This window comes from Ruditapes philippinarum, unplaced genomic scaffold, assembly GCF_026571515.1.
Source record: "Ruditapes philippinarum isolate M1 unplaced genomic scaffold, ASM2657151v2 ctg7927_1_1_1_1, whole genome shotgun sequence".
Lineage (NCBI taxonomy): Eukaryota > Metazoa > Mollusca > Bivalvia > Venerida > Veneridae > Ruditapes > Ruditapes philippinarum.
This window is the reverse complement of record NW_026860558.1, coordinates 41,748-63,020: the sequence shown is the minus strand read 5'-3', so window position 1 is coordinate 63,020 and position 21,273 is coordinate 41,748. Positions and strand designations below refer to the sequence as shown.

General features: G+C 32.8%; 1 protein-coding gene across 1 annotated transcript; it reads left to right on the top strand.

Annotated features, from left to right (window-relative positions):
• Window positions 1-2,624: 2,624 nt before the first annotated feature.
• LOC132760614 (calcitonin gene-related peptide type 1 receptor-like) lies at window positions 2,625-19,739 on the top strand (the record flags this gene model as incomplete). Its single annotated transcript, XM_060752624.1, is given in 9 exon segments — window positions 2,625-2,751; window positions 10,871-11,024; window positions 11,727-11,793; window positions 12,097-12,160; window positions 12,403-12,482; window positions 13,485-13,620; window positions 14,042-14,083; window positions 15,513-15,671; window positions 16,977-19,739. Coding segments are annotated over 9 exon segments (871 nt in total), but the record flags the coding sequence as incomplete, so codon positions are not given.
• Window positions 19,740-21,273: the final 1,534 nt, after the last annotated feature.

Below are 21,273 nucleotides of genomic sequence, written 5' to 3'. Positions count from 1 at the left end.
GACGTTTTGAAATAATAAGACAGTGTTTAGACAAGTCAGCACTACGTTTTGACAAGATAAAATTAATATTTGACCTAATAAGACTTCGTTAAGATAGGTTCCCATAAAATGTTGGCAAGCCAACACTTCTATTATACATAATAAGACGCTTTTAGGGAAAAATAAAACGAAATTTAACAACATGAGGCAGCTATGGCGTTCCATACGTGACATATACGGTCCGACAGAGCTGTATGTAATGGGAATTGTTCATGTTGGCGTGAGAAGTTTTGAATAGGTGATGTTCCTGGTGATGTGTGTAGTATGGAATGGTTAATGCTTCTTGTGGTGTATGTAGTATGGAATGGTTAATGCTTCTTGTGGTGTATGTAGTATGGAATGGGTAATGCTTCTTGTGGTGTATGTAGTATGGAATGGGTAATGTTTCTTGTGGTGTATGTAGAACGGAATGGTTAATGTTTCTTGTGGTGTATGTAGTATGGAATGGGTAATGTTTCTTGTGGTATATGTAGTATGGAATGGGTAATGCTTCTTGTGGTGTATGTAGTATGGAATGGGTAATGTTTCTTGTGGTGTATGTAGTATGGAATGGTTAATGCTTCTTGTGGTGTATGTAGTATGGAATGGTTAATGTTTCTTGTGGTGTATGTAGTATGGAATGGTTAATGTTTCTTGTGGTGTATGTAGTATGGAATGGTTAATGCTTCTTGTGGTGTATGTAGTATGGAATGGTTAATGCTTCTTGTGGTGTATGTAGTATGGAATGGTTAATGCTTCTTATGGTGTATGTAGTATGGAATGGTTAATGCTTCTTGTGGTGTATGTAGTATGGAATGGGTAATGCTTCTTGTGGTGTATGTAGTATGGAATGGGTAATGTTTCTTGTGGTGTATGGAGTATGGAATGGTTAATGCTTCTTGTGGTGTATGTAGTATGGAATGGTTAATGTTTCTTGTGGTGTATGGAGTATGGAATGGTTAATGCTTCTTGTGGTGTATGTAGTATGGAATGGTTAATGCTTCTTGTGGTGTATGTAGTATGGAATGGTTAATGCTTCTTGTGGTGTATGTAGTATGGAATGGTTAATGTTTCTTGTGGTGTATGTAGTATGAAATGATTAATGCTTCTTGTGGTGTATGTAGTATGGAATGGGTAATGCTTCTTGTGGTGTATGTAGTATATAATGGGTAATGTTTCTTGTGGTGTATGTAGTATGGAATGGTTAATGTTTCTTGTGGTGTATTTAGTATGGAATGGTTAATGTTCCTGGTGGTGTATGTAGTATGGAATGGGTAATGTTTCTTGTGGTGTATGTAGTATGGAATGGTTAATGCTTCTTGTGGTGTATGTAGTATGGAATGGTTAATGTTTCTTGTGGTGTATGGAGTATGGAATGGTTAATGTTTCTTGTGGTGTATGTAATATGGAATGGTTAATGTTCCTGGTGATGTGTGTAGTATGGAATGGTTAATGTTTCTTGTGGTGTATGTAGTATGGAATGGTTAATGTTTCTTGTGGTGTATTTAGTATGGAATGGTTAATGTTCCTGGTGATGTGTGTAGTATGGGATGGTTAATGTTTCTTGTGGTGTATGTAGTATGGAATGGTTAATGTTTCTTGTGGTGTATGTAGTATGGAATGGTTAATGCTTCTTGTGGTGTATGTAGTATGGAATGGTTAATGCTTCTTGTGGTGTATGTAGTATGGAATGGTTAATGCTTCTTGTGGTGTATGTAGTATGGAATGGTTAATGCTTCTTGTGGTGTATGTAGTATGGAATGGTTAATGCTTCTTGTGGTATATGTAGTATGGAATGGTTAATGTTTCTTGTGGTGTATGAAGTATGGAATGAGTAAATTAAATGCTTCTTGTGGTGTGTGTAGTATGGAATGGTTAATGTTTCTTGTGGTGTATGTAGTATGGAATGGTTAATGCTTCTTGTGGTGTATGTAGTATGGAATGAGTAATGCTTCTTGTGGTGTATGTAGTATGGAATGAGTCATGTTTCTTGTGGTGTATTTAGTATGGAATGAGTAATGCTTCTTGTGGTGTATGTAGTATGGAATGGTTAATGTTTCTTGTGGTGTATGTAGTATGGAATGGTTAATGCTTCTTGTGGTGTATGTAGTATGTTATTTCGTAATGCTTCTTGTGGTGTATGTAATATGGAATGAGTAATGTTTCTTGTGGTGTATGTAGTATGGAATGAGTCATGTTTCTTGTGGTGTATGTAGTATGGAATGAGTAATGCTTCTTGTGGTGTATGTAGTATTGAATGGTTAATGCTTCTTGTGGTGTATGTAGTATTGAATGGTTAATGCTTCTTGTGGTGTATGTAGTATGGAATGGTCAATGTTTCTTGTGGTTTGAGTAGTGTGGACTTAGTTTGGAATTCTTGTTAAAAAACAGGACACTTACGAAAATAATCAAGAATTTCATAAAAGCCCCAATTTGTTGGACAATGCTTACTCGAAATCCCTAAACCTTCTAGGAATTATGTGAACTTTCCCTGTAACATAAACATATATACAATAATGTTATAAATGTTGTAACTTATGATGTATGATTCTTCAAAATATCAAAATATTTATATCAAAAATTACAACTACATTTTTGTATTTCAGACAACTGCGATGTGAACGAATCACTATACACAAAAACTTGTTTATTTCTTATGTTCTTACTGGCGTAGCATGGATACTGTATTACACCCTGGCAGCATTAGACGGGGAAGTTCTTCTACATAATCCAGTATGTACACCTATTATATACACTAAGTGCGTGCCATTGTGTTTTACCCAAAACATCAAAGATCCGACACTAAATAATGCAATATCAATCAGTTGATCTGTACAAATTGTTTTTTTTTAGTTTTAATCTATTAGCATGTTTCTTTCAGCGATATAAAGTGCAGTTAATTAATGACAAACATAAAATCTCTTTTCAAAATTGGGTGACAAATTTATTAACCCTGGTTATTGTAATGCCGAAATCGGCGGGCGGGTGGGCGATCGTCAACTTTGGTTTCCACTCAATTTCTTGAGTTTGCTTTGGCCTATTGACACCAAACTTGGTTTGTGGGTAGCTTATATCAAGACACAGCTTTGGATTTGTACCACGGTGTCAGTGATCAAGGTCACTGCTACTAAAAATAGAAATTCAGTTTCCGCTAAAAACCTTATGTTTGCTTTAGCCTGTTGGCACCAAACTTGGTGTATGGGTAGCTTATATCTAAACGCTGCTTGGGATTGGTACCTAGGTGTCTGTGATCAAGGTCAAGGTCACTTTCACTAAAAATAGAAATTCAGTTTCCGCTCAATAGCATTAGTTTAATTAGGCCTATTGACACAAAACTTTGTGTATTGGTAGCTTATATCAAAAGGCAGCTTGGGATTGCTACCAAGGTGTCTGTGATCAAGGTCAAGGTCACTGTTGCTAAAAAAAGAAATTTAGTTTTTGCTCAATAACTTAAGTTTGCTTTGGCCTATTTAAACAAAACTTACAGTATGGGTAGTCTATATTAAGACGCAGCATGGTATTGCTACGCAGGTCTCCATGATCAAGGTCAATGTCACTGTTGCTAAAAATTAGAAATTTAGTATCCGCTCAGTAACTTGAGTTTGCTTAGGCCTATTGACACCAAACATGGTGTATGGGTAGCTTTTATCAAGACGCAGCTTGGGATTGCTAATTTGCTACCAAGGTGTCTGTGCTCAAGGTCAAGATCACTGTCGCTAAAAATAGAAATACATTTTTCACTCAATAACTTGAGTTTTGCTAAGGCCTATTGACACCAAACATTGTGTATGGGTAGCTTATATCAAGAGGCAGCTTGGGATTGCTACCCAGATGTGTTTGATCAAGGTCAAGGTCACTGTTGCTAAAATTATAAATTAAGTTTCCACTCAATAACTTCAGTTTGCTTTGACCTATTGACACAAAACTTAGTATGTGGGTAGCTTATATCAAGACACTACTTGGGCGGGCGGGCGTCAACTGTTGCTAAAAATAGAAATTAGGTCTCCGCATAATAACTTGAGTTTGCTTAGACCTATTGACACCAAATTTAGTATGTGGGTAGCTTATATTAAGAAGCAACTTGGGATTGCCACCCAGGTGTCTGTGAACAAGGTCAAGGTCACCACTGTTCCTTAAAAAGAAATTCACTTTCCACGTAATAATAAGTTTGCTGTGACCTTTTGACAACAAAGCTGTATGTTCAGCTTATATTAAGATGCAGCTTGAGATTGCTGGGAGCAAGGTAAAGGTTCAGTTTAATTTGACCTTTGGTACTTAACTTGGAATGTGTGAAGCTTACATGAAAATACAGCCTGGTATTGATACTCAGGTATCTGGTATATTTTTATTTTGAACTAGTGAAACCAATTTCCTATGTTGGTACAAAAAAAAACAGAATCATTTTTTCTTCACTGTCATGTTTCATTCTTTATTCCTGTCAGATCAATACTTGGCGGTTGAAAACCAGGTTTCGTCGCATTGCGGTGCTTCTTGTTAATTATTTGATATGATTATAATACCCCCTTTCGAAGAAGAGGGGTTTATTGTTTTGCTTATGTCGGGCTGTCTGTCGGTCTGTCCGCCGGTAGACCACATTGTTTCCGCTGATTATCTTAAAAACTATTTATCACAAAGTATCTATATTTCACATACTGGTTGGTAATAACAAGTTAATCAGGTCATTTGGTCAAAAGTCAAGGTCACAAGGGCCGTAAATGTCAGAATGGTTTCCGCTGATTATCTTGAAAACTATTTATCGCAAAGTCTTCATATTACATGTACTGATTGGTCATAACTAGAAAATGACACCTATTGATTTTTGGGTCACTAGGTCAAAAGTCAAGGTCACAAGGGCCATAAATGTCAGAATGGTTTTGCTGATTATCTTGAAAACTATTTATCACAAAGTCTTTATTTTTCACATACTGATTGGTTATATCTAGTAGATGACCCCTATTAATTTTGGGGTCACTAGATCAAAGGTCAAGGTCACAGGGTCCTGCAATGTCTTTATGGTTTCCACTCATTATCTTAAAAACTATTTATCACAAAGTCTTCATATTTCACATACTGATTGGTAATTACTACACGGGGTGGAACCCCATATGTATCTCAAAAATGAGAATCGGTAAAAAGTAAATGTAAATTCCTTCGTTGGTAGACAAATCTCAATAAACGTTCAAATCAGGATTTGTCTGAATATTAAGAATCGGTCTGTAGTGAGTGACATTTTATTCATACACATTGCATGTTTTTGGCGCACCAAAACCAACGACGGAAAGAATATCTCAATGAAGACTGCATAGAAATCCAAAACAAAAATAGGTAATATAGAGGAGAGTCAGGAGGATAGGATCACATTTCGATTTTCTTAAAAAAGGATTGAATTTTATATAACTGTTTAAAAAGTTGAAAACTTACCCTGCGATTGACCTATTTCACAGTCACATCTGGTGTTATGCTTCACATCTGGAGAAGCGGAAATTCACTTTTTACCGATGCTCATTTTTGAGATACATATGGGGTTCCACTCCCGTGTACTAGTAGTTGACCCCTATTGATCTTGGAGTCACAGGGGCCTTAGGTATCAGAATGGTTTCTGCTCATTTTCTTGAAAACAATCACAAAGACTTCATATTTCATAAATTGATTAGTCATATATAGTAGATGACCCCAATTTATTTTGGGGTCAATTTTCAAAGGTCAAGGTCACATGGGCCTTAAATGTCAGAATGGTTTCCGCTGATTATCTTGAAAACTATTTATCACATAGTTGTCATATTTCACGCTCTGATTGTTTATATCTAGGAGATGACCCCTATAGATTTTGGGGTAACTAGGTCAAAGTTCAAGGTCACAGGGGCCTTCAAGGTCATAATGGTTTTTTGCTCATTATTTTTACAAAGCCCTCATATCTCACATACTGATTGGTCATAACTAGAAGATGATCCCTACTGATTTTAGGCCACTAGGTCAAAGGTCACATGGGCTTTAAATGTCAGAATAGTTTGCTCAATATATTGAAAACTTTTTATCAGAAAGTCTTCATATATCACATACTGATTGGCAATAACTAGTAGATAACCCCTATTGATTTTGGGGTCACTAGGTCAAAGGTCAAGGTAATTGGGGCCTTTAATTGCAGAATGGCTGCCGCTCATTATCTTGAAAACTATTTATCACAAAGTCTTCGTATTTCACAAATTGATTAGTCAGTCATATAAAGAGAATGACCCCTAATTGATTTTGGGTCAATAGTTCAAAGGTCAAGGTAACATGGGGCTTTAAATGTCAGAATGGTTTCCACTTATTAGTTTGAAATTATTCATCATTAAGTCTTCATATCTCACATACTGATTGCTGTTAACTACTAAATGACCACTTGAGGTCACTAGGTCCAAGGTTAAGGTCACGAGGACCTTAAATGTCACTATGTTTTCTGCTCAATATCTTGGAAACTATTTATCACAAAGTCTTCATATTTCACATACATATTGGTAATAACTAGTAGATTATCCCTATCGATGTTGGGGATACTAGGTCAAAGGTCAAGGTAATAGTGGCCATAAATGTCAGAATGGTTTTCGCTCATTATCCTGAAAACTATTTATCACAAAGACTTTTTATTTCACATAGTGAATAGCCATATTTAGTAGATAACCCCTATTGATTTTTGGATCACTAGTTAAAAGTCAAGGTCACAGCGGCCTTAAATGTAAGAATGGTTCCCTTTATTACCTTGACAATTTTTATCACTTCACATATTGATATGTCATAATGGGATCAATAGTTCAAAGGTCAAGGTCTTTTATTTTACATATTGATTGTTTATAAATAGTAGGTCATTTTTTTCCATAACTGAACTCTTCCACGAACCCTGATTTATGACAAATTTCAAAAACGAAATTACCAACAATATAAGCCAAGGCCTTGAAGGAGGCATAATTATGTGTCGTTCGACATTTCTTGTTAAAATTTAGTTCATATAGTATTTGTTGACTTTCATAAAGTTGGTAGTTATAAATAGAGCGCAACATATCTTCTTGAGTGTATAAAACATAGCGTACCAATTGTTTAAAGCTATTAAATAAAGGATAAATGCACATCAGTCTCTCGTTCTACGAGCTCGGCGTTTAAATGCGTCCTCGTTCATCCGCACGAAAAAAAAAGGTGAATTAACCTTCTATTGTTAATTAATTAATTAATTAATTAATTAATTTATTTATTTATTTATTTATTTATTTATTTATTTATTTATTTATTTATTTATGTATGTATTCATTTATTTATTTATTTATTTATTTATTTATATTCTTTTTTTTATCATGAAAAATAGTCCGTTGCCATACGTCAACATTTCTTCGAATTCTCTGAAACTGCTAGGTAGATTTACATTAAATTCTTTAGCATTCTTTTGACAGTCACACTTAAATTTGCTCATATCATCTCAATTGGCCCCTTGTAGGGATCAACAGAGTTAGAAATAAAAAAAATAAACATCTTTCTCAACTGAACTAATTGAAAGATTATCACTAAACTTTGTCTGTCTGTAGCAGTCTAAGGTAGTCTTTAATAAAATTTGTTCATATTAATTTGATTGGTCCCTTTTAGGGGCCGCTAAAGCTAAAAATAATAAAACCTTTAAACAACTTCTTCTACTGAACTAATTGATAGATGATCATCAAACTTTTTCTATCTGTAGCATTCTAGGATAGTCTTTAATTAAATTTGCTCATATTAATTTGATTGACCTCTTTCAGGGCCACTTAAGCTAAATATAGAAACACTTTTAAACATCCCCTTCTGCTGAACTAATTGATGGATGATCACCAATATTTATGGAACGCCATGGCTGCCTCATGTCGTTACATTTCTTTTATCTTGCCTAGAAAGCAACTTATAATGTCAAATATTAGTGTTGTGTTGCCATATTATTTTGTCGACTAAACATTGCCGTATTGAACGTAACAGTAGTCTTGTCTCTTCAAAATGTGATGTTGACTTGTCTTAACATTGTTTTATTATTTTGAACAGTAGTGCTATGTCTGAAATGTGTCATAATTTGTCAGCTAGAAGCGCTATTCGGTCCAGTCTGATCATTTGAAACTGTAGTGTTCTCTTGTCGAAATTTGTAATTTGTATTTCTATGTCAAAATATGGCGTTTAAATTCCTTAACATTGTCTTATTGTGTTAAACAGAAGTGTTAATAAGCCAAGCACACTACTTACTTGTCTAATTATATCAAATAGTCGCATTATCTTGCCGAAACAGAGTTTTAACTGGACTAAATCATACCTAATTATGACTAATTGTACGCTATTTTGTTAAAAAGCGGTTTTTGACTTGTTAAAACTCAGTCTTATAAAGTCAAAAAATAGCGGTATTTTGACGAACTGTGATAATGACTTATCTAAACTCTGTCTTATAATATAAAAAAGAAGTGCTATATTGTCAAAACTTGATGTTTTCTTGTAAAAAATAAACTGTCTTATTATTTCTAATAATTATGTTATTTTGTTCAAATTAATTTCTGTCTTGAGAAAGCGCTGTCTGATTTTGTTTAACTGTCCCGTTTTTTTTCACGCTCCACCATCTCTATTTGCGCGGGCTCTGGTCACGTGATACAAAATTTTGACAGCATCGCATAACACGATTATCTGACATAATGAGACGGTTTTTAGACAAGTTAACGGAATAAATCAAGTCAGCGTCACTGTTTTACATAATGATACTTTGTTTTAACAAGTAAACACCACATTTGACAAGAAGAAAAAAAAGATACTTCGCCATAATTGGACGATGTTTAGTCTAATTAAAATCGAACCTTGACATTTTGACAAATAATTTTAGACAAGTCATCACCACGTTTCGACAAGATGATATTACTATTTGACATAATTAGACGAATCTAGACAAGTTAAATCTGCATTTGGACACACTAACGTGGCAGTTTGACATACTAAAATAGCGTTTTAACAGTTCATATCCATAAAGTAAAGATACAATCACTATTTCACATAATAAGACAGTGTTTCGGCAGGTTAACCTAACATTTGGACAAAATAGCATGGCAATCCGAGAGAATAAGGCAGTGTTTAGACATGTCAATACAATCTTTCGATAAGTCAACAATACTGTTTGACATAATAAAATAATGTTTACACAAACAAACATAATTTATTGGCAAGTCAACACCAGTATTTCACATACATGTAATAAATATATTTTTAGACAGGATAAAAACAGTTTTAGACAAGACAGCATGATTTTTGGCACAATAAGACAGAATAACACCAACTCATACAAAGCAACATTACAGTTTGACAAAACAGGACAATACTCAGACAAGTCAATTTTAAGGTTGAACAAGATATCACTACTAGCCAACATGATAAGACATGAGTTTGACAGGTTGACACCAAGTTTCGACAAGTTAACAGTACTTTTTCACATAATAAGACAATATCTAGATAATTTACCACCACAATTGGTCAAGACAGCATGTTATTTTGACATAAAAGGCATTCTTTAGGCAAGATAACACCGAACGCCAGCATAACATATTACAACAGTGTCATAACAAACCAGGATGACATTTGGACAAGGTGACACCGAGTTCAGACAAGATAACGCTACTGTTTCACATTATAAGACAATTTCAAGACAGTTCAACACTACATTTTACAAGGCTGTATTTAGAAATGTTGAAATCTTAATTCGAAAAGATGGCGTGCATGTGAGACATATTAAGACTTCCATTAGGCATTTTAACATGACAGATTTTGACATGATAACATGACGTTTTGAAATAATTCGACAGTGTTTAGACAAGTCAGCACTACGTTTTGAAAAGAAAATATAATTTTTTGACCCACTAAGACTTAGTGAAGACAGGTTATCATAAGCGTTGGCAAGCCGACACTACTATTATACATGATAAGATGCTTTCAGGGAAAAATAAAACAAAATGTAACAACATGAGGCAGCTAGGGCGTTCCATATATGTTTGTCTGTAGCATTCTATGGAAGTCGTTTATCAAATTTGCTCATATTAATTTGATTGGCTATTTTAAGGGCCACTAAAGCTAAAAATAGTAAAACCTTTAAACATCTTCTACTGAAATAATTGATGGATGATCACCAAACTTTGTCTGTATCATTATTAGGTAGTCTGTTATCATTTGTTTATATCAATGGCCCTTTATAGGGGCCTTTAGAGGTAAAAAAGAAAAACTTAAAAGATCATCTTCTACTAAACTAATTGACGGATGATCACCAAACTTGGTCTGTATCATTCTTAGGTAGTCTTTTATAAAAAGGCTCCAGTATAAAAATAAAATTAGAAAGCATGAGTTGACATGCTTTACTTGCCAGATGTACAGTACCAATAAACTTGGGCCATTCGTGAAATGTTCGTTATTTATTATGAGGAAAAAAAACAGTGTCGTAAAACTATATAACTAGAGGGACAAGTTGAAGTTGAGCTGCATTTGCATTTCAGCAAGTTCATTTAAAAAACAACAAAAAAGACCGAAAAATAGTTGTTTTGGTGAGCGGTTTAGGGCCGTCATGGCCCCCTTGTTTAAAAAATAATAATGCTAGCTTCTCCCTAATCGATTATACAGCCCATAGTAAGACACCCGGATCAGCTCGGGTCAGTCTTTGTTCTTAAAATTATAAAACTATGATGTTGTTGTACTCATCTTTACAACAACATCAAGATAAACTTGATTATTTTAAAGAACGAATAAATGGTTTGCTTATCATGAACAGAACAGTTTATGTAATTATCAGCTAATCAATTACAACGGGTGTTGAAATATATTAAAATTTCATTTCATTTGTTTATAGGTATGGTGCAGGTGCCTGCATGTTTTATGCCAGTATTTTACTGTCTGTAATTTTCTTTGGATGTTCTGCGAGGGTCTCTATATAAACACAATAATGGTTTATGCCTTTAGCTCAGGCAAGAAATTAATTGTGTGCTGTTATATCATAGGCTGGGGTAAGCAAAGTTAATAATAATATATCCTGTTTAATATAAACATTTTTTTATCTGTGAGGTCTGGAGTTGTTTAACAATAAACCAATCACATGTGATAATTGAAAAGTTTTGTGATATTTTCAAGAAAATCAAATTATATTGCAATGTTTTTTCTGTCTTAAAAATTGATCAAAATAAATTCAGTTTTACATACTATACATGTCATATCTTTTATCAAGAAATCTTTATTTCTGAAGTTACAATTTTATGTATTAACCTGTACAGCAAATGTAATTATGGTTAGAATTCCCTGCCGTACAAAAGCGAGATATAATTAGCTACTATATGCAATATTATTCATGATCCTGAAACTAAATCTTTCGACGACGCTTGTCGATTAGATTATTAAAATCAGCCACCTCAGAAAGTATTTCCTGAAATGCATTTAAATGCCTGTCACATTAGTTCAAATAAAACCTCTCATCAATTTTAAGATGAACATTAATGCGTTGCTTCTTCTTCACTTAGTCACTTAAATATCTATTTAAATTTTCTTGCCTATTTTTAGCGACCGAGTCCAAAATGTAGTCTGCACATCAAATATAGTGTCAAATATGTAAAACAAATGACAGAAAATATAGAAACCAATCGTTTAAAAGAATATAAGGGAAATCAATATTCCGGCTGAAATTTGACATTACTGCTATCTTATGCGTGTTTCAGGTGTTCCAATGGTATTAACAGGTGTATATACTGGAATCCGAAATAACACATTCCATCTAACAGTAGAGTAAGTTTTATTGTTTAACAGAATTATTGCAGAGATGCCAGTCGAGGGAGTGAATGAATAAGCCGATAAATGTTTGGATAATAGTAGCTTTTGTTTGTTAGCATTAAAAGACAGTATATAAAGAAAAAAAAATAACAGTTACAGTAGATTAATGTGGAACCAAAAGTATGTAAAACATTGTACAAGCACAAACTATTCTATAAACTAAATATACTTTACAGAACTTACTTTTTAACTGTGTCAAGTGAAATATGAAATGTGAAATATTTTTCTATATATTTCCTTGTGTTTTACATTTTGCAGTTGCTGGATTGGCGAAAGTACGTTACAGTGGATCATGTTTGGACCGGTGGTATTTTCAATAGTGGTAAGTTACTCGGGTAAATTAACATATCTTCCATCACTGTGTAAATAAATCTTTCAATAACAAATGACTGTCTATTTTGCCTACATGCATTCTTTGATGTTCAGAAAATTACCAACTAAATAAATTACCAACCAGATAAAATTAATCATTCTATTTGGAGGGGAAAAGATTCAATAAAAGAATATTTAAAAGTTATAAAGGTATTTTGTGAAAAAATACTTATTTTTTCATTTTGCCTTCAGGTCAATGCCATATTTCTAATCAACATTGTGCGATTGTTGGTTACAAAGCTTCGACAGATGCCAGAAGCAGCTCAAACAAAGTAAACAACTAGAAATTTTGTCTCCTTGTACCTCGAAAATGACAACTCCTCACATTTTGAATTTCACATATATGTAGATTCGGTGGCTATATAGTTAAAGTTATTCAAAATGAACTTGAACTGTCTAGTTTCTAAAGGTTAACAAATGGATAAATTAACAAATTAAGATGTTTTATGACAATGCAACGCAACAACTTCGATGCGTTTTGTCCAATGCAAAACATGTTCCGTTTAGATGGAGTCATGGTTTAATTTTAGCCTGGTTCCAAGATTTTAAGTCTCTGTAAACTTAACTCATTACATGAAAACAAACAGTTTTACAGTCTATTATTTGTATGCGGAGATAAGAAAATATTGTATTTCCATTTAAAGGAAATGTAAATAAAAAAAATACTTTGCAACAAAGCTTGAAATTTAAAATAGGTCCCGAAGTGTTAATTTTTTATGTACTTGCAATTATATTGACGACTCGCAAAATAAAACGTGTAATTGCGCAGTAAATCATGCGTCTTATTCAAAATCATGTAAGATTTGCACCGAATAAATATGTGATTATTTCGTTCATTACATTTAAGTGAATTTATCTATACGTTGATTACATATGAAAATAAGTTATTGGCAAGTGTATGGTCCGATGTTATATATATATATTAACAGATAATAAAATTTCTGGAACAAAATATTATAATTCATCATATTCATTCATTTTCCCTCAGCAGTAAAGCTGGAAGGTCGCCAAATGACCTATACTGTGTCGGTGTGACGTAAAACCCAAGCAAACAAATAAACAAACAAACAAACAAACATTTACTTTCATTCTAAATGACTTAACATTTTTTTTATTTTAAGTATCATTTTCTAAAAATTTCCAAATGCTGCATTTCTTTTTTTAATCAATATTTGAAATACTAATGGAAAATGGAAAAATGTGCACATAGCAGATCTTTCTTCTTTCCTAATCTATTTGTTCAAATTGATATTTTATGTTTTATTCGTTCGTAGAAAAGCAACAAGAGCTACCTTAATTCTTGTTCCACTACTTGGTTTACAATATTTGCTGTTACCAATACGGCCATCTCAAGATTCTAAATTTGAAGAAATTTATCATATATTGGTGGCTGTTTTAATTTCCTCGCAGGTATGTAATTTAGTGAAAGATATAACCATGCCAAAATATTAATTTGCTGTATATGTCTAACTAGATTTACAGTCAAAATTAACGTACAATATAAATAACCGTCACATACATTTAATTTTACATTTTTTTAGACTAGGAAATTGTAAAATACAATTTATATAATCAAGTTATATCACACATTTGTGTTTTGTTGCACCAAAAAATTTCAAACAATTTCAATATTGTACAAAGCATTACAGATCATGGTATTATACCAAATAATGACGATATTATGTGCTCATTTAAGAAGCCCTTGATGTGTCTCTGAATTGCTTTTTAATGAGACAACGTAACAGTGTTTCTACCCTAACATTCGTTGTAAGTTAATCAAATTACATAATCAAAATGTGATTTGGATTTAGAATTTTTATCCAATTTTCAGGGTGCTTTTGTTTCGTTGATGTATTGCTTTCTTAATGGTGAGGTATGTAATCTTTTATTTATTTACAATCTTAAAAGAAATTCTATGTTTAAAAATGCAATTTAGAGAAATGTTATTTGATTTGACAGTTTGAACGAGGTAAAATAAGATTTAAGCACAAAACATGGAACTACACGTTATTTATATTGATCTCTTAAATGCATTATGAAAGATCAACATGAATACATGGACTGTCCTGAAAATTCGTGGACAAGGCTATAAAATTATTATAAGTAGTCATATCAATATGATGTTTTATATTTTGCTTAAGTATTTGTTTGCCACATATTTCTAAATTAAAAAATACAATAACAGTGATATTTGCAAAGCACCAATCACCACGGCAACATGATCAACGGTTCACGAAGCACTTTGATTCCATTATAGTAGCCTTTTGAATAAAAAAAATGCTACAAAATGCAGTTTTAACGCAAACGATCTCTTTTGTTTGTATTTTATTGCTTATATAGATATACATAATTTATTTGACATCAGGTCCAAAAGCCTATAATTATATGATTTGCAATAATAACATTTTATAAATTGGAACAAATATGGAAAACTTTTTTAAAGATTATACAGAAAATACTCTATAATTCTATATTTAATTAAAAATGTTTTTTATATGCCTTAAGGAAATCTGCGTAAATTGTTATGCATCTGGTCATCCGTTCGATCACCTTTTGGCAATTTCGTGCCTCTTAGTATCTTTTGACAGACGAATCAAATTAAAACTACTTGGCAGAAATATTAATTATAATTAGACGATTTGCAGAGCACAGTTTTGTGCTTCCAGGGAATAATTAATACCAATTTCGGGGAACACTGTGTAAAACTGCAATGCATGTAATATTGTCTTGTGGACAACTACAAATCTAATAAGTATCTGGTCCCTTACGTCTAATGTGAGTAACTACAATGCAGAGAGCTAAGATATATGTCATGTAGCATTGCCTGATACACCTTTACAAAATTGATATTATTCATGCCCATTGTGTCAATATTGACCGCGCTGCAGATAAACCATAGACTTATAAAGCAAACAAATTTAAGTCTCATTATGTGAAACTAAAATGCTCAGAGAGCTTAGATATATGGCATTGCCAAAGGTTTTATGAATTTGCACAAATGGTAAACCATTGCCTCCACATTTGTGCTTGGGTCATTTACTTTCATAAAGATAATTTAGATACAATTTTTCGGACAAGTTTCATGTCTGAATCTCTACCCTAATTGAAAGATTATTTTTGATTATTAAAAAATCGTAATGGCGTATATTGCATTGCCTTTAAGCTCGACTTGAGATTTAATTGTTTAAACGCTTAACTTTTTTGGGTCATTGCAAATCTCAAAAACACAGTCCTACCAAGTGGATACCTTTTGATTGTTAATGAAACTTTACTTGTATATTAAATTCAATTTTCTACATTAGGTAATCGGTATAATGCGCCGGAAGTATAGACAACATCGGCTTATGACAACAACAAAACGCAGTAGTTTGAGATCTTCATCTGGTCCTTATCACGGCAATACAATCACGGATAATGTGCCTTTACAACATAATGGTCATAGTCTACAAACAAACAATAAGGTGAATAAATCAGAAACATTTCTTTTTCTAATTATATATGAATGTATATCGGTAAAATATGCGTGGAACTTTAAGACTTTTGCATGTAAAACTACATTTATTTAACGTCTGTGCAAAATAATTTGATACTAATATTTGCTCACGGTGAGCTATTGTGATCACACTCCGTCTGTCGTCCGTCGAAGTGGGTAATCAACATGTTTAACATCATCTCTAAAACCAATGACTGCACATTAACCAAACTTTACAGGAATTAATCTTGGGGTTCCACTTTTTAAAGTTGTTCAAATGGTTCCGGTCTGTTGCAGAAGTAAGTCTTAGGGCCAGAAAATAAGTTTCAAAATGCAAATTTAAAGACTCTTTTTGTCTGTAAGTACCAGGCCTAGAGCTTTAATATTTGGCATAAATAGGCCCTCTATCAAAGTCGTTCAAATATAGTGTCAAAATTGCCCCTACACCCTGCCTTCGGGAGTCAAAGATTTTCCTAAAATAGTAAAAACATAATAAATCTTCTCCTCTGCAACGAAAAAGGCTATATGTAGGATATTTTGCATAAAACATTGTGTACTTGACCTCCACCAAGTTTGTTCAAATTAAAGCTCTGGGGGTCAAAATTGGCCCTGCCGTATGTCATAGATTTTCATTATATGTACAATTATGGTCCTAGGATCAAATAAGCTCCTCCCTTAGGGTCATAAGTTTTCTTTATATACATTTAAGAAAATCTTAAAACAGATAAAGCTTAGATATTTGATATGAAAGGTTGTCTGGCGGACCTGTATCAAGGTTGTCTGGTGGACCTGTATCAAGAGTGTTCAAATATGAAAGGTTGTCTGGTGGACCTGTATCAAGAGTGTTCAAATAAAAGCCTTGGGTCAAACTTGGTCTTACCCAAAGGGACTCAGTGACCTACTTTTTTGTTATTTGATAAACAACTATGAAATTCGGACACAGTGCACAGTTTCAGATGTAGAATTGAACTTGGAATTGAAATCTAATATTAGATGACCTACATATTGACCTAGTGACCTGCTTTCTTGTTTTTGATGTACAGCCTTGAAATAAGGGCCATACACTGTATAATGTAAAGAATAAAAAAATGCATGAAGTATGGTCTAGTGTCTAAAATTGTTCAAATTCTTGCAATTAATACTAGCTTTCACTGCTTTTTACACAAAATCCTTTTCTTTTATATCAAATGTTGATTTGTATCTCGATGTATGACACAGTATTCTCTAAATTTGTTAAGAAAATATTCTTAACCGTATCTGAAATATTTTGTACAATCATTGATTGAATTTTCAGTCTGAAGTGACAGAGAAAACCCGCTTAGACGAAAATCTCTAACACAAAAAAATGACCACGTAGAAGTTTAGAACTCGAAGAAGCTTGTCAAGATTATATGTGATCTCATGATGAAAACAAGAAATGCTTAAATGCATATGGCTAATTTTAAGCAAACACACGTTTCTCTTATAGGAGTATGTTGACGGCGCTCAAGCTTAAAACATATTTGCAATAAATATCAGTGCTTAAATTTGTTATTGCATTCAATAAAACCTTAAATGTTGTTTTCAACTACAATGTGATTGTTTGACTACACTTATGGCGATGGAAAATGACTAAGGACTGTTTATTCACTTGTTTAATATAGTGTTGCAATTTCTGTGTGATAGAACGGTTAGTTATTTATTTATTTTTGTCAATTTATTTTATATTATTGACCAAATTATGACCTTAAACCAAAACAAACAAAAAAATCATCTATTTCATAATTATAATTATGGACAAACGTAAGGATAGTAAAATATTTTTTATCAATTTAAACAAATTAAATAGGAATTATTTCGGATGTCAGTAATATGTTTTTTTTTTCCAAAGAGCAACTGATTATATTTATTAAATGATATAGTTAAATAGTAAAATATTGTTTTGATTCAATCATGTGTGTCTCCCATTAGTAATGAAACAACAGGTACAATTGTTGTTCTGATGTTTATTCACATATGAACGATAATAATTTAATTATTATACCCCAGAAACGAAGTTTGGGGGGTATATAGGAGTCAATCGGTGGTCGGTCGGTTGGTCGGTCGGTCCAGCGGTCCGTTGGATTTTCTTTGTCCGGGGCCTAACTTGAAGACTAATGGTTGGAATTCAATACAACTTCATAAAATGATCAAGCACATTGAGAGGAAGTGCAGTGCACAAGAACCATAAGTCCATCTTGACTAATTACAGAGTTATTGCCCTTTGTTACTTTTCCTTGTCCGGAGCATAACTTGAAAACTACTGGTTGGAATTCAAAACGACTTCATACAATGATCAAGCATACTCAGAGGCAGTGCAATGCACAAGAACCATAACTCTATCTAAAGTAATTACAGAGTTATTGCCCTTTGTTTCTTTTTTATTGCTTTCTTTTGTCCGGACCATAACTTGAAGACTAATGGTTTGAATTCAATACAACTTCTTACAATGGTCAAGCACAATAAGAGGAGGTGCAGAGTGCACAAGAACCATAACAATGTCCATAGTTTTTGCCCTTAGTTACTTTTTATTGTCCAGTGCATTACTTGAAAATTAATGGTTGGAACTCAATGAAACTTCATAAAATGGTCGAGGGCAGTGACATGAAGTACAGTACACAAGAACCATAACTCTATTTGGACTAATTACAGTTATTACCCTTTGTTACTTTTTTGTCCAGTGCATAACTTGAAAACTAGTTGTTGGAATTCAATACAACTTCATACAATGGTCAAGCCAAATGAGAGGAAGTGCAGTGTACAATAACAATAACTCCATCTTCAGTATTTGTAAGTTATTGCCCTTTGTTCCTTTTCCTTGTCCGGTGGCTTACTTATGTTAGGAATTCAATGCAACTTAATACAATGGTCAAGCGCAATGAGAGGAAGTGCCGTGCTCAAGAAGCGTAACTCTTTCTAGACTTATTACAGAGTAATTCAATAAAACTTCATCAATGGTCAACCACATTGAAAGGAAATGCAACATAAAAGAACCACAACTATCTTTAATTGCTCTATTTCAATTATTTTGCAAAGTAGTCTGTTACTAGTGACGTCCTTATTCCGAAGCAGTCTGGCAGGGGTATTAATCAAATTTAGTGATAGTTCTAGTTTATTTATTCATAGTCTCATCGTTGTTCAATTTAAAACTATGTTAAAACAATAGAATGTTTAAAAAAATAAGTTATATTGCTATTGATAATTTTGAATAATTTATACTCTAAAATTATAAATAGCAAAGTTTCATATACCACAGTTGTATGTTTACATGTATACGTATTTATACATAGAAGCTAGATTGTTCTAGGTTATTCTGAACCATAAATTTAAAGAAAAGATTTAAGATTTACATCAAAAGGTGCAAGTTAACAAGATAAAAAATAGTTCAGAAGTCAAACGTCCCCTATGATCAGATCAGAATGATAACCAAATTATAAACAACAACATTCTAAGATGCCATTTAAGAACAACTCTTTATCAAGACATAGAAAGTAAATGACACTACATTATGTCTAAAATATCCAGGAATTTCGTGATAAATTATTTTTGATGCACATACATGTATGTATATGCAACCACAATCCAATGTTATCTAGCTAGTTACACTAATGTGTCAAATATAGAGGAATTATCAATTGGAATTACTTTACACATGTAAGTTTGTCGTTTCTAGATCTTAAAATAAAAACATATTTTGGTGAAAATTCTTACCAGGCTTCTTTCAGCGAACAGCAATAGCTTATAACTTTTGATAAAAGTCATACAATCATGTGCACAGACTAATGGTTTTTTTTCGAAAAGGGCTATTTCTCATATCACAATACAAATTACATTCAAGCAGTTAATGCAGCTTTTTCTCATTGGCACTATAATTATTGGAGATTACCTTACAAAAAGGACAGAAACGTCTTTTAACATACGTACCTTCATATCCGTAATGGGACAGCTACACTTCTAAATTTACATAAAGCTGAATAATGATGTAGGACATTTTGGAATGATTATATAACAATATCTTTCCACGCCATATTCTTGTGTAATTGTAGAGTAAGTTTTCAACTTGTCACCTCTTCTACGAGACGAGTCCTGACAAATATGTATCTAAGTGATTCAGCCATTTTGTATTATACTTAGGTCTGTATAATTGTTAACATATTCTAAAGTACACTTTCCCATTTTAATACAGTTTCAGATCTTGACATAGACTGCATACAGAGGTTTATTACATTTCTCGTATCAACATTTATCAACATACCACAACAATAAAAAATTAAAGAGTATGTTCACTAACCACTAATAAGACAATATCGTATGCACAAAATACATACATCGTCACTTTTCTGAAATTTAAATGTACAAATATTTTATTGTACTCGTGCATAGCACATAATATGCCTCTTAATTAAATCTTTTAATTGAAGGTTCCCGCCTTTATATTACAAGTTTACATGTATATCGTAACAACTGACCTAATATCTAAAACGACAACAAATTTACAAGTTCGTATCTTCCATTGCATGCAATACATATGCATGTTTGCACACTTATAGATCTGAAATATACAAATGAAATGTAAATCTTAAATACAGAAAAAAGAGTTTAAGAAAACGTGTTACCAGTTGTAGAACTACAAGAGTACGTTAACACAGTAACATATTTAAAACGGCAAAAGTAGATTCACAAAGTTAAACGATTTTAAGTCAAGCATAACGCCCCGCCCCTCTCGGAGTATTTACGAACTTCTATTGCGGACGGGTATAAAACGTCGCCTTTCCCATATTTCTAAATAAAACTGAAGGACAACATACGGCATTTTTCATAACATAAATTTGTTACATTTGTTACAAAAGCTTTGTCACTAGCAACATCACTTGAAAATTGCTGATTTTACCATTTAAGATGAAGATAACTTATGCATTAACTTATTATTTAACATCGTGTTCTTATCAGTTACAAATTATTTATCATTTTAGTGATTAACCTGTCCGTGTTCTGCCCTGTTATGTCCTGTGTTTTGTTTGGGGTCCGCCTGGGCTCCTTGCCACTTGTTCTTGTTGCTTGGTCATGTGGGATTGCGTTCATTGAGCGCCGCCTTTCCTTGTTGATCTTGTTTATCATATATTCCTGAGAAACATCGGCGATTTGGAAATTTTTAGGGGAAACAATGACCAACTTCAAGGGAGTAATTTTATTGATAATCTAAAAATCATCCAATATTATTATTGGTATCATTGAAAAGTGTATTGGCACAAATTTCATTTAAAAAACTATGCAAGTATAAACCGAGTCTGCAATTCTTATGTAATTTTGTTGTGATTAATGCTTCCGAGGGATCATTTTGTTTCCAGATTTTTAATTTACTTGTTCAAAGCCTATGGTCTTAACTTTCATTCAATATTCTTTTTTGAATAAAGTATCTAAAGGAAGCGACGTGATTATTTTTCCGAATATATGAGTGTGGTTTTAAGAGAGAAAAAATAAACAACGTTAAGTTTGAAAAAAAATAATAATACTTCTACGTAATTAATTTTCATTTTAAAGGCATCACTAAAAAGTTCATAAAGGATTCTAAA